General features: G+C 38.8%; 1 protein-coding gene across 2 annotated transcripts in view; it reads left to right on the forward strand.

Annotated features, from left to right (window-relative positions):
* aebp1a (AE binding protein 1a) overlaps positions 1 to 13,906 on the forward strand; it is a 22,802-nt gene extending 8,896 nt beyond the window's left edge. Inside the window, exons 3-21 of one of the 2 annotated variants that reach the window (XM_085414638.1) lie at positions 333 to 392; positions 798 to 872; positions 2,550 to 2,624; positions 2,748 to 2,807; positions 2,917 to 2,976; positions 3,831 to 3,908; positions 4,137 to 4,246; positions 5,571 to 5,710; positions 5,809 to 5,893; positions 5,990 to 6,134; positions 8,288 to 8,367; positions 8,510 to 8,633; positions 8,942 to 9,138; positions 9,847 to 10,020; positions 10,138 to 10,263; positions 10,354 to 10,600; positions 11,099 to 11,238; positions 12,791 to 12,890; positions 12,987 to 13,906. In XM_085414638.1, the coding sequence (XP_085270764.1) occupies positions 333 to 392; positions 798 to 872; positions 2,550 to 2,624; positions 2,748 to 2,807; positions 2,917 to 2,976; positions 3,831 to 3,908; positions 4,137 to 4,246; positions 5,571 to 5,710; positions 5,809 to 5,893; positions 5,990 to 6,134; positions 8,288 to 8,367; positions 8,510 to 8,633; positions 8,942 to 9,138; positions 9,847 to 10,020; positions 10,138 to 10,263; positions 10,354 to 10,600; positions 11,099 to 11,238; positions 12,791 to 12,890; positions 12,987 to 13,555 (2,645 nt within the window). In that variant the 3' untranslated portion in view covers positions 13,556 to 13,906. The remainder of the gene's footprint in view (positions 1 to 332; positions 393 to 797; positions 873 to 2,549; positions 2,625 to 2,747; positions 2,808 to 2,916; positions 2,977 to 3,830; positions 3,909 to 4,136; positions 4,247 to 5,570; positions 5,711 to 5,808; positions 5,894 to 5,989; positions 6,135 to 8,287; positions 8,368 to 8,509; positions 8,634 to 8,941; positions 9,139 to 9,846; positions 10,021 to 10,137; positions 10,264 to 10,353; positions 10,601 to 11,098; positions 11,239 to 12,790; positions 12,891 to 12,986) is intronic. The other variant, XM_085414639.1, reaches the window with a different exon arrangement.
* The last annotated feature ends 989 nt before the right edge of the window (positions 13,907 to 14,895 follow it).

Genomic DNA, 14,895 nt, shown 5'->3' on the forward strand with positions numbered 1-14,895 from the left:
CCAGTGGTGGCTCATCAATAGGGATGCTAGGGCACCCCACAGTGAAAAAACAAAATATATATATATATGTATAGATAATTGTGTTTTTAAAGGTCTGCAAATAATTAATTAAATTCTTCTTTAAGAATATGGCAGTGAATGATGTTGCAGATCATCTATAATAACTGTACATAACAAATTACTTATTATGTGCATTTTAAGTACCTGTTATGAATATCAGTGGTTTTAGGTCCATAAAAGTTTATAGTGGAGCAAGTTCTTTACTTGGGACTTCCACTGGAGATTATTTGTTAAGATTGCAGCTTTTTAACCCTTTATTTTCGTGTTTGTAGCGATTCAACCTGTGACCCCAAAGGAGCGTAGGGGGGAAGAGCCTGTTGAGCCAGACCTGGGTAAGACTTTCACAGGTTATGAACTGGTCCTACGATTTTAAAACCTTCACCTGTTTAAGTACTTGAAGTAAAAGCCTGATTAAAACGTTTACACTAATACATATATTGAGTTTTAAAATTTCTTATACAGTAAATTGATCTCTAATTGTGGTCAGAAGTTAACATACAATCTTTTTTTTGTATGGATGACTTGCCAAAGACCTGTATTATTTGTAACACAAGTCAATTATATTAGTTAGACACACAGTTCTAATATAGTGGACATCTTGGCACTAGTTTTCAACTGCCTGATCAGAAGCAACTGGCGCTGGATAACTTATGTAAGAAACTCTTACATAAGCTGCCCTATTACTTGAAGTTAGAATTATACTACTAATAGTCTTCCTCTTTGTCTTTTCTATACAGATGACATGTTCAAGAAGCCAACATCTCCAACAAAAACCCACAGTGAGCTTGATGTTGACTACTGGCATCCCAGACGTATGTTCCATTAATATTATCTCACTGAGAGTCAGAACTTTCAACCAACCCTTGTATGACAAAGCTTACAAGGTCCAGTGAGAATACAATGACTGTCAAGATGAAAGATTTTAAAAAATGGCAGCAAAGGTTTTTGTCACAAATGAATTATTCAATCAAAAATGAACCCTTATCATAGATTATAAAAAAATGGCTACAGAAGTGTTAAGTTGTTTTGTTTATTTGAGCTTCTGGATAGGGACCAACTGCAGACTATATACAAATAGACAAAGGATGGCTGTGGTTGTAACCTTTCTGACATCACACATTCATTGACATCTCAGTATTTATATTTTGGCCTGAGCCGTGTTGTTTTGCAGAACTAGAAGTGACCATATTTGGACATGAGGTAGAAGGTGCATCCATAAACAGCACTACTTCAATGCACAGACAGGTACCTGCTTATTAACCTGATAATTAGCAAAGTAGCATAAATAGTGCATAAAATACAGGTACAGCAAGCCATATTATTTGATACTTAATGCCATTAAAATATTCTGAAAAGTTCAATGAATCAAATTACCAGAGGAAAGGCCTAACAGACAACTGTCAGCTACAGCTACCTGTATTAGCACACTTAACAAAGCCCCATAATTCTAACTTTGAGTTTAAAAAAACCAAATGGGTGAGTTTTTTTTTTTTTTTAATTACCCGTACTACAATTGTTGTGAAGGAGGAAACTATCATAGATAGTTTTGTTTGTTTTGGGTTATTTTACAATGTGACTATAGATAGCCATCAATAAAATTTTTTTTATATCAGTATATAATGATATATTATAATTAAAAAGAGCACTACCCCCCGTAGAGCAAGGTCTATGCTAAAATGTTGATGCTTTATGATGTTTTTATTACAATATGACTGCATCAGCCAATTATGGCATCATTGTGATGTTGCAGGGCATTGTATTGTATTGTGTTGTACAGCTCTATCAGGGCTGAACAAGGACAACAAAACTGGGCGCCTGGGATTTTTGGTCCAGGCAGCCCACAATGATCAGTCAAAACAGCCTAGACGGTTCATTAAATTACTTTAGTTCATTAAAATAATGACAATGCTGAGAGGTACTATCATCCCACCGAAAACAGATTATGGGTTCAAAGGTTAGGTTAATTTGTAATTCTAAATTGGCTATAGATGTGAATATGTCAACAAATGGTTGTGGTCTATGTTTAGCTCTGCAACAGACTTGTGACATGTCCTCTTGCTCTATGAGAGCTGGGATAGGCACCAGCTATCCAAATGAGCAAGAGAATGGATGGATGGAATATAAAACACAGTTTATTTTTAGGTCCAGGTGATAATGGATGAATTCATGCGATTGCCTCTCTTGACTGAACCACATTTAAGATATATTTCAAGTTCAGATATAATAAAGAATGGGCGTTTGAGAATTTAAAAGAAGGGAACTAACCCACAAAAGTTGATTCTGAATGATGCTCAATCAGTCCTTTGCATGACTGAGCATGCATCAAGACAACTTAGAGTTAAGTTCAAATCCATTCTGGTGGGAGTTTTTCTCCATTAATATTTCCACAGTAACATGGAACTTTTGTTCTGATTAAGATGTTTTCATTCGTTTTAAAGTTTTTATCATCTTCCAGCTAAAACAATAATGTCTGATTGCTATGTTCATAGCAGATGAGGTGCCTGGCAGATATCCTGATACGAAGAAAGATGTCACAACTCCTGAGGTCATCATGTACATACCAGGTATACAATGTCATACAGTGTAGGGCTGTGTTAATGGCAATGTGTCATTTTTTTAAAAAAATTTATTTGGTGATGCAGAAACAAAAAACTCCAACTGAAATCAGATCTTTGCATCTCTTTCAGAGGAATCCACCACCGTTCCATATATTGGAGCCTGGTATGAAGAATATGACTACACTGATTGTACGTCTGCTTGCCACAAATAACTAATGAAGTGTAATATATAACATACACTGCAGCTCTTCATCATGACATTAAGATAATTTTTTACTTTTTGATTCCCTGACAACAGTGGCAGCTAAAAAACAAGAAGAAGAGGAGGAGAGAGCTCTAAAAGAAAAGGCCGAAAAAGGTTTATATTTATTGTTTGTTTTTTTACATTGATAAACATCAGAACTTTAACATCATCATGTTGTAAACCTTTACCACAAACCCCAGAAGAATATTATAATTATACATTTCTCTTTCACTCTGTTTACATGTTCAATAGTAACAATACTTCATCACGGCCTTCTGTTTTTGTTTTTTAATTAAGAAACGAAAAAATAAAAAGTATAAAACCTGCCTCATGATAAAATATGGAAATAGTATTAGAACAACTCCATCAAAACTGATACAAGTAACCGTCCACTTCATTGTACAACAGAGCAAATTAAAACATTTACTCTAAACTGTTTAAAGATTAAGCTAGAGGATATGCTCCGTTTTTGAAGTGTTTTTAAATGACTTACATCTTGCTGGTTTTGCTCTTTTTATTTGAAATCTTGGCAGAAAAAAATGTAGCGTGACACTATTATTCTTACACCATCAGTGGTCTGTTTTTAATGAGAAAATAAATAATGAACTAGAATTCCAACAGCTGCCACAGTATCCTGTTGTGCATAGTTATGTAAAGCTCTGGGACTATTTAGGAGATATTATGGTGATATCAAAACATGCAGAAGAGGGTGACTGAAAGGATCAGTTTGATAACAGAGTTTTTCAGAACAATTTCCTGTAAAATCCAATGAAATGTGGAGGAAATTTACTCCTGATTACAAACTTAAATGCCCTGTATTTTAAAGTAAAAACAAATAATGGAACACAAGTGGAAATCAAGGTGCATATTATGAGCACATGTGGAAATAGTTTGTGTGGTGGCGGTGGTGGGCTTGAGAGCAAGTCCCTTTTTCTGACATTTACTATTTTTTTATTAATCTCTGAAAGCCGAAAGACTGAGGAAAAAGTGGGAGGAGGAGGAAGAGGAGAGACGTAAGCAGATCTCAATGCCAGCTGAACCAAAAAGTAAGAGAGTCTCTCTGTTTTGTTCACTTGTTTTTTAGTTTTAAACATTCACAGTAAAGACAGAGATTAATATAATATTAATAATAATGATAAGATCTGTAAAAAAACAAAACAATCAGCCTTATATTGAACTACAACATTTCTTTTACACTGTGTGTCTTTTTTAGTGTCTCTCAGCAACATTTGTTACACAGATTTTGTTGGTGTGTGCTCTGATTTCCCTCCCAGAATGTCCTCCTCTGGGCTTGGAGTCTCACCGGGTAGAAGATGACCAGCTGTTAGCTTCCTCTCAGTCTCATCATGGGTTCTCAGCTCAGAGGGGGCGCCTTAACATGCAGGTATACTCTAAATTCAGAACTTCCTTATCCGTATTAACCCACAACTGATATTCAGAAAAATCAACACAAAGTGCACTGGCCTTCACACAAAGGACCAAGAACCTTTCAGATGAAAATATAAAACCAAGTCACCTGAAAATTGGTAGAAAATTACAAGTTACAGTGATTTTAGTTACTGTCCTACCGTCATAAATAGACATGATATGTAGCTACTGTGTTTATGGCAGCTGTATTGAAGCACAAGAGTCAACCACTGACTAAAGCACTGTGGGGAATTTTTCATTACTTGGGATTGGGGAATGACATGCTTTTGGAGTTAGCTTTAAGCTGTCTTTAGAGGAACCCAATTTTCCAGCCCTGGAGATTTCCGCTTGTTATCCCAATGCCGCAACAGAGTGCAACACAAAGGATAATTTCATTTTGGTGTAATTTCCTTTAGGCAGCATGGTGGTGCAGTGGTAAAGATGGTTGCCTTACAGCAAAAAGGTTAGGAGTTTGACTCCACCATCTGACTGGGGTTTTTCTGTGTGGAGTGTGCATGTTCTCCTGTGGTTGCATGTGTTCTCTCCAGGTACTCCAGCTTCCTCCCACATTTTTAAAACACACAGTTAGTTGGGTTAGGTTAACTGAGGATTCTAAAATGCCCATAGATGTGAGTGGTTGTCTGTCACTCTGTGTTAGCTCTCCAAAAGACTGGCGACCTCTCCAGGGTGTACCCTGCTTCTTGCTCTGTGGTGGCTATGATAATCTCCAGCACCCCCCATGACCTTGATAAGGACAATGGATGGATGTTAATTTCATTTAATGAAACTATCTGTGTCATCCTAACTCTCCACTAATGCTGCACAGATTCGGAGAAACAAAGAGTGCACAAAACTGCATGATGCTTTCAGTTAAAACAAAACAACAACAAAAACATTCTTTTGTGAATCATCATGTTTTTATTCTCAGGACTAACAGAAAAAGCATGCAAAATAATACATAAAAGGTGCACACTGGGACTAATTTAACTCCCCCATAAAGATGGTATTTGATGACCTCACCCTTAATTAAGAATTTTTGCACCTCAGTATAAGTCAATAAAGACAACCATTAGAATAGTTTCCAGGTTTTTCCAAAGGTAGCTGCATGGACAGAGACAACCCTCAAAAACTTCCAATGTGCACTGAACCATTTTGTCCTATGAGAGGCCCTGAAATATGACAGAAGCCTCTCAGTTGAGAAAAGAGCTTCAATGATTACTCCTCGTAGGCTTTCAAGGAGTTATTCCATCATTTTATCAGGAAAACAATGTATTTTCAGCTCTCTGTGTGGTTGTGTACAGGGCTCTGACAATGATGAAGACCTGTATGGTGGTGCATGGTGTGCAGAGTCAGAGGAGCGAGAACACTGGTTTCAAGTTGATGCCCGCCGAGAGGTGGAGTTTACTGGGGTCATCACCCAGGGAAGAAACTCTGAGCTACAGTGAGTCCTACTCCATCTCCACATAATAAAACCTTGCACAAGTGCTGCTGTGTTTCATTAAAGTCAGTACTCAGTAATTTCTTTTGTTTTGATCCTAGTGAGGATTTTGTGTCGTCCTACTTTGTGGCCTTCAGCAACGACAGCAGAGACTGGACTTTACTACACGATGGCTACGCTGAATGGGTGATTGAGCCACAACTAATTATGAAAATGTTTTCGTAACAGTGAATTACACCTTTACACCTTCTCATTTCCTTCTCCTGTGATTCTCTCCTGCAGTTGTTCTATGGCAATGTGGATAAGGAAACACCAGTGATGAGTCAGTTTGCTACACCAGTGGTGGCACGTTACATCCGTATTCTGCCTCAGAGCTGGAATGGCAGCCTATGTCTCAGAGCCGAGATCCTAGCTTGTCAGCTACCCAGTTAGTATTTTTTTAAATAGTAATATTTTAAATTAAAATGTCAGACAAAACAAAGATTTAGTATGCATTAACTTGGATTCTATTACTGTCAAGTCAAATTTGCTGTGTGGCAGGCAGGAGGAAAGACCCAAATGAAGGACTCACAGACTGAATGATAAACTTAAAGCTCAGCTTTATTTGCTAGAAAATTTTTTCTAGAAAGTAAAACTAGGAAACATGAACTAGGAAAACTAAACCAGAAACAAGCAACGAGAACATGAGGTAGAAACACAACACGAAGGGATTGTGTACGACCCAACAGAAAGAGGGGAAGACTGAGGATTAAAATACTCATCGGAGTAATCAGGGAACGGGAGATAGGAGAAACGCACAGCTGGAACTAATTAGGTAGGACTAAACTAAACATACTAACAAAGCACACAAGACTATCAAAGTAAAACAGAAAATAAGACAAGCATGCACAGACATGGAGTCAGAGACACGAGCTTAACACTACGACAGACATGGCAACAGAGGGAACATAGAGATGAGGGACCAGGACAGGCACAGAGGCATGGACTAGACACTGAACAGAGGGAGCACGAAATCTAGACCTAAGAACTAAACTATTAACAACAATTCCACTGAAACATATGATAATAATAATCAAAATAGCACAACTAGTGAATCAGAACATAAACCATAATAAAGAATAATACCAAAACACAAAAAACTTGAAATGCTGGGTCAAAATGACCAAGAACCGTGACAATTATGGCTTGTTTTTACTGCTAATCCTCAAGGGTCAAATACTTTTCCCCCTGTCACAGGATGTAATATCTCAATAAATAAATAACTAAATCTTTGATTCTTTAAAGAGCTTTTTAACTTTTTATCTACTTTTAGTAGCTGTGTGAAAATTAATGTTTGAGGGTATATTTATGCAGAAATACATCAGTCTTAACATGTTCACAGACTTTTCACTTCATTTGTAGAAACTTGAAGTTTTCCAACCTTATGAGTCATGTTTTCTTCATTCCATAATACAGTATGTCACCTCATACTGGAAGGGGGGAAACAAGAAAAAAATTGTTCTTTTGCCAAAGTAAGAGTGGAAATACACAAAAGTCTGTTTCAGAATCATAGCATGAACCTCCTAACCGTGGTCCTTAAGTGTGCTACATAAGTGCAAGATAACTGCTTGTATTGCCACTAGCTTTAGGAAAGACACAACAATAACATCTACTCAGCAGCAGCTGAACGTTTTGACTGCAAAATATTGGTACTTACTCATAAGCTTGTATTTTAAATAGAAATATTAGGGTTTTTACTGTGTTATCTATCTGACAACTGAGGTTTAGGTTACTTTGAAGATCAAAATTTAAACATGTAGGTAAGTCAAAATAAGAGGGTTTGCTGTGGATTACTTCATGGGGTATGAATTTAAAACCATCAAAAGCTTCAGAATGCAACAAAATACCTCAGCCATTACGAGTGTTTTTATCAAGATGCGCTGTACAGCAGGCAGGTTTTGGACCTAGTATCCAGGATTCGAGAGGCAAAATGGGTAAAACTAAAACCCTAAAAAACGTATATATGAACATACCGAAAGTAACCAAAACTCAAAACCCTGGGTTCTAAAACCAGGGGTCCTAACTGTGATGGAATTTTCTGTTAATAAAGCAACACAATCAGCTGTGGCCAAGCTTTTTTAATTACTGCATGCAGCAGAGCTAACACACATCAAACATCACAGCTCCACAGTCATGAGAGCTCTATCACTGGGACGTCTCAGCCTCTCTTTTATACATTCACACACAACTCCTGCATTGCTACAGTTATAACAGCTTCCTGTCTCAACCCCCGCTGTTGCTGGGCAGGGATTTTCTAACTAATTCTACAGTGAATTTCTAACCACATAAAACGTAATGTGAGAATAAACTAGAAATGATCTAAAACAGTGTTTTAATTCCCAATGATTACTTGTGCCAACACTAGACCTGTTAAACATTTTTGTTTATAAGCATATTAGGTACCCTTAAATAAATTAAATAAATTCTAAATGCATAACAAATACTTAAAGTGGAGTAGTGTACTTGAAACTGAAATTAAAAACTTCTGCTTAGTAAAATATCTCCTTCCCACTCTGCTAATCTCTTTGCCAACTTTTTCAGGAAGCCACCACAGTGAGAATGAGGTCAACCCATCCGATGACCTGGACTTCAGACACCACAACTACAAGGATATGAGACAGGTCTGTTTCTCACTTGGGACACTATCAGTCTACTCCATAATGCAACATTTCAACCTTGCCTCTCTAGCAGTATGCCAAAACCTACAAAAGCAATAATGTTGCAGCAACCATCCATAAATGTGTTTTTCCTTCACTCTTCTAGATGATGAAGGTAATAAATGAGGAATGTCCCAACATCACCAGGATCTACAACATTGGAAAAAGCTCCCAGGGCCTGAAAATGTATGCCATGGAAATCTCCGATAACCCCGGGGAGCATGAGCCTGGTAGAGAGATCTATAATATTTTTACTTAAGTGTAATTCTCTCAGCTGAAGCTCATCTTAGAATTGCATAATTTACACAGATTATGGTTCACCGTGAGACACAGATCTGAGTGTCATTACACTTGTTGCTGGCAAAGTAATATTTTGTTTTTTTGACTTGTAGACATTGCATGATGTCTGTCATTTAATGTACATGTATAACGCTTTGCATCTTTACAGAGCAATGTAAATAGGTTTTACCACATTCAAGTGGCTCTTAGTCCAGAAAATAAATTGTTAGTTGCGTTAATATGTTGTCTTTTTGTTTAGGTGAACCAGAATTTCGTTACACAGCTGGCCTCCATGGTAACGAGGCACTTGGACGAGAGCTCCTCCTGCTGCTTATGCAGTTTCTATGTAAAGAATACAATGATGACAACCCAAGAGTCCGTCGCCTGGTGGATGGTGTTAGAATACACTTGGTGCCCTCACTGAACCCGGATGCTTACGAGCTGGCCTACGAGATGGTACAATCAAAGGCTTCAAACTTTGTTTAGTGGCACATACCGCAAACAATGTGGAGAAAAGTGAAGCAATTGTGGAAGTGCCTTAAACCTACAAACTTTAATGTTCAACAAGGTTGTAAAAAAGGTCGAGCAGTCTGTGGAGAACAACCCTCGGTTCCATCAACTCATAGCTTATAGATACCATTTTTAGTGCAGAAGGACAATAAAATAGGTAACATTGTAAGTCAGGCCTTACTTCTTACTGACAAGTCACTACCATATGAATATCTAATATCTGCCAGTTTCATTGCTAAAAACATGCTAAAGGCTTAAAAATCCTAAGCTCAAGATTTCATCAACAAGATTTCCCAAACCAGTATGATACATGATGATGCCTGTGTCCGCCTTTCAAAGTAACAGTGGCTGTAAACATCTTTTTGTTTACAGAGCCATAATCAGTATGAAATTTTTGATCCAAATTTAGTATCTCATACCAGAATTTCTAATTTCTTAAATTAGTTACATTAGTTTAGAATACAGTTTTTAATGTTTTTTTAATTAAGTTGTTTTCTACAAATCTTGCATTTATAAAAGGAATTTTGTTGCTTCGTCTCATGTCTGAGCCTACTTGTCTTCACCACAACTGACAGATTTTTCAAAACACTGTAGAAAAATTATTCAGAGATCCCAGAGAGCATGAATGACCTAACACCATCCTCACTCCTGCAGGGATCAGAGATGGGAAACTGGGCCCTGGGCCACTGGACTGAAGAAGGTTATGACATTTTCCAGAATTTCCCAGATCTAAACAGCATCTTGTGGGGAGCTGAAGACAGAGGCTGGGTGCCTCGTATAGTGCCTAATCATCACATCCCCCTTCCAGAAAACTTTTTGAATGGCTCTGTGAGTTTGTTTACCGTCCTTTGGGATTGTGTGTGTGTGTGTGTGTGTGTGTGTGTGTGTGTGTGTGTGTGTGTTTTAATTTACTACAAATTTATTAGCAATCTTTATCTCTTTTAGCTTGCAGTTGAGACAAAAGCTGTAATTACCTGGATGGAGCGCAACCCTTTTGTTCTGGGAGCTAATTTGCAAGGAGGCGAAAAACTGGTCACATATCCTTTTGACATGCAGCGTCCACCAATTTCTGTATGGCTCTTTTACTAAGAACACCTAACAAAAGCACTCTTTGGCAGCTGTACACTTGTATAATAACTCTATGCTGTCTTAATGTTTAAGCTAACTGACAACCGTCGTTGGAGAAATAATGCAGAAATGAACGAGGACACCTGGGCTCGCATTCAGCGCCAGAATGAGGGTGCTCTGAGGGAGACTCCAGACGACGCCATGTTTCGGTGGTTGGCAATGTCATATGCCCACAGCCATCTAACCATGACAGAGACCTACCGAGGTTCCTGCCATGGAGATGATATCACTGGAGGACAGGGGATCACTAACAGAGCCACCTGGAAGCCAGTGGTGGGAAGTAAGTGTTAACATGACACAGCAAAAAGGTCATAAATGAAAAATATTTCAGTCAAGACCATTAAGGGGTCTTTCTGTCTCAAATCATCACCTTAGAACATCTCCTGATCGACCATCTCCTGTTTGCATGAAAAGTTTATGGTCCAAAGTTTGACCATTTATAATTTTACAATATTGCTGGAAAATGTACATTTTTTATGTGTCTTTCCTAATTTCTTACCATCATTGTGATGGTAAGAAAAACCAGTGAAAATGCCATGTCAAATGTCTTTATTAATATGACAATCATTATAAATGTTTAGGGTTGTTTATTAAAATGTTTATGCAAATCAGAAACAGTCGACCAGAATTCTATCACAAGATTTATCCTTAAATATCAAGGTTATCAAAAGGCTATTTTTCTGTTTCTCCAAAAATGGACAAATAAAATCATCTAAATAGCCAGATGATATTACAACTGAAGGAGAATATTTCCTCTAAAACACAATCTCCTCCACAGGTATGAATGACTTCAGCTACCTGCACACAAACTGCTTCGAGCTCTCCATCTTCTTGGGCTGTGATAAGTTTCCCCATGAGAGTGAATTGCCTCTTGAGTGGGAGAACAACCGTGAGGCTTTGTTGTCCTTTATTGAACAAGTGAGAATTTTATTTCATTATATTTACACTCAACAAAAATATAAACGCAACACCTTTGTTTTTGCTCCCATTCCCCATGGGATGGACGTAGAGACCTAAAATTCATTCCAGATACACAATATAACCATCCCTCCCAAACAGTGGTCACAAATCAGTCCAAATGTGTGGTAGTGGGCACATCTGCTATATTGAGATAATCCATCCCACCTCACAGGTGTGCCACATCAGGATGCTGATCTGACATCATGAGTAGTGCACAGGTGTACCTCAGACTGCCCACAACAAAAGGCCACCCTGGAATGTGCAGTTTTTTGCGCTATTGGGGGTCTGGGGACCCAGAACCAGTCAGTATCTGGTGTGACCACCATTTGCCTCATGCAGTGCAACACATCGTCGCATGGAGTCTATCAGATTGTCAATTGTGGCCTGTGGAATGTTGGTCCACTCCACTTCAATGGCTGTGCGAGGTTGTTGGATATTCGTGGGAACTGGTACACGCTGTCGTATACGCCGGTCAAGCACATCCCGAACATGCTCAATGGGTGACATGTCCGGTGAGTATGCTGGCCATGCAAGAACTGGGACATTCTCAGCTGCCATCTGCCCTGAACAATGTGAACCATGATTCATCCGTGAAGCGCACACCTCTCCAACGTGCCAGACGCCATCGAATGTGAGCATTTGCCCACACAAGTCTGTTACGGCGACGAGCTGGAGTCAGGTCAAGACCCCGATGAGGACGACGGGCATGCAGTTGAGCGTCCCTGAGACGGTTTCTGACAGTTTGTGCAGAAATTGTTTGGTTGTGCAAACCAATTGTTCCAGCAGCTGTCTGGGTGGCTGGTCTCAGACGATCTTGGAGGTGAACCTGCTGGATGTGGAGGTCCTGGGCTGGTGTGGTTACACGAGGTCTGCGGTTGTGAGGCCGGTTGGATGTGCTGCCATATTCTCTGAAACGCCAGTGGAGACGGCTTATGGTTGAGAAATGAACATTCAAAGCACGGGCGACAGATCTGGTTGACATTCCTGCTGTCAGCATGCCAATTGCACGCTCCCTCATTGCTTGTGGCATTTTGCTGTGAGACAAAACTGCACATTCCAGGGTGGCCTTTTGTTGTGGGCAGTCTGAGGTACACCTGTGCACTACTCATGATGTCAGATCAGCATCCTGATGTGGCACACCTGTGAGGTGGGATGGATTATCTCAATATAGCAGATGTGCCCACTACCACACATTTGGACTGATTTGTGACCACTGTTTGGGAGGGATGGTTATATTGTGTATCTGGAATGAATTTTAGGTCTCTACGTCCATCCCATGGGGAATGGGAGCAAAAACAAAGGTGTTGCGTTTATATTTTTGTTGAGTGTAGTTAAAAATTATATTTTCATGTCAGTTGCTTATCTGCTTTAGTGGTAGCTGAACGCAAGCTTTTGTCACGAAAAGTCTTGTACATAGCAGCTTTGATATGTCATTGACAAACGTGGAAATTAATGTTTTCTACATGTGAAATTTCCTTAAGATTCACTGGGATGTACTTTTCTTGTGCAGGTACATCGCGGGATAAAGGGTATTGTGAGGGATATAGATGGAAATCCACTTCCCAACGCGACAATATCTGTTGAGGGGATACGGCATGATGTTAAAACTGGTAAACTATTTTATATAGTGTTTCAGATCATGAAGATCCAGTCATTCGTTTACAGCATTTTTTAACATGACCTTTTTTAATGTAACCATTGTATAGCTGTGGGCGGGGATTACTGGCGACTGCTAAATCCTGGGGAGTACAAGGTAACAGCCAAAGCTGATGGCTACACCCCTCAGACACGGCTCTGCATGGTGGGCTATGACTCCGGAGCAACACCCTGCAGTTTCACCTTAACCAAATCCAACTGGGATCGCATCAAGAAAATCATGGCACTCCACGGCAAAAGACCCATTCGACTCATCACCAAAGCGAATGTAGTGAAAACAACTGCAGCCAGCACTGTGGCAGCCCCCAGCATTGATACAGAGCTTGAAAATCCCGCCAACACTCACGACATTGCGCGACGTAGACGGCTGCGGCTGATGCGTATACGGAGGCTGCGTTTGCAGAGGTTACAAGCCAGCCTTAGAACCACCCCTGCGACTACAATGACAACAACCACCACCACAGCATCCACCACTCTACCACCTGAAACCAAGAGAACAACCTCATGGTATGACTCTTGGTTTCCTGTGGATGAATGGTCCACTGAAAACCCATTCGATAGTGTTGTCTTTGACTCAGTGCCCACACAGGACTATCCTTTTGAATACACTATAGACTGATTACTGCACATACAAACCCAGATCTATCTTATAGAAAGTCCTTACTAACCAAATCTGCTGCAAGATCACAGCTTTAAAACAAAACAACAAAAAAAACCCACAAAAAACATCTTTAATGATTTAGCTTGGACAAAATAAGACTTGTTGGCAGCATTGTGTATTGAGGGTTACATTCTTGGGAACAAATATTTCTTGGAGAGAGATAAAGAAGAAATGGAAGTCTCTGCTGAGCAAAGACTACACAGCACATGTTTAATTAGCTCTATGTTAAATTAAACATACAGTATGTTCAATAAGACAGGATTAGGTCTGTCTTCATTTTTTTAATGGCTTCATAGAATCATTTCTGGCTTCAATTAAACTGATTTATTGTACTGCTGAATGCATTGCATTAAAATGACGTTATTTTCTAAATTACTATAGTCTATGTATTTATTTATAGTTCAAAGAAGGTCCGTAACAGTTCACTCATGGGGAAATGTGCCACAGATGTAGATTGTAGATGTAGTTATTTATGTAATAATAATGGATTGCATTTTATATAGTGCTTTTCTAGACACTCAAAGCACTTTACAATTATTCATTCACTCTTCTTCTATTATCTTTCTATTATCTTCCTTTTATTCTCTATGTTACTTGTTAAGCACCTTGGCATACCCTTGGTTTTTAAGTGTGCTTTATAAATAAAGTTTATTATTATTATTATTTATCACTCTCACATTCACACACTGGCAAACCATAGTTGTAGCAGACTTTTTGCTTGTTTTTTGTTTGTTTTTTAATAAATAAACCTGTCTTTGATGGGAGACCAGAGTGCCAGACAAGCTACCCCTGACTTGGCTTTTACTGCTCCAAGATCAGTTACCATTACTACATACATATGCAAAAATAGATAGGAAATAGAGCTAAAATTAGCAAAATACTCTATGATATGAACAGGTTTTCTCTTATTAATTACCTTGAGCAACAGTTATGATGTAGAGGAGTAGAAAACATTGAAACCTTACTCTTACTGAAGTCACCTGCAAGCTTCATTTGTAAGCTGCATTGTAAAAGGAATTGGTGAGAGAGATTTTGAGAGAAATTTGCCTCAAAAGTGTTACAAATGTGTATAACATGATTGATGACAAGCCTAGAGTAAGATTTGCAAATGTGTGTGGTGATTTGTGTGTAACTTGAGGTCTCACAATGCTCCAATCCACACAAATACTAAACAAACTAATCATAAAACAGTTGCACAAACACATACAGCCAAACCTGAATAAACAGTGATCATTTATACCCAAATTTCTTCCAAAAAGCTTCCTGTGCATATAGATGTCTCCCTAATGCAAATATTC

The sequence above is a fragment of the Rhamphochromis longiceps genome, linkage group LG7, assembly GCF_057381845.1.
Source record: "Rhamphochromis longiceps isolate RC_006_pf linkage group LG7, R_longiceps_female_GT1.1, whole genome shotgun sequence".
NCBI lineage: Eukaryota > Metazoa > Chordata > Actinopteri > Cichliformes > Cichlidae > Rhamphochromis > Rhamphochromis longiceps.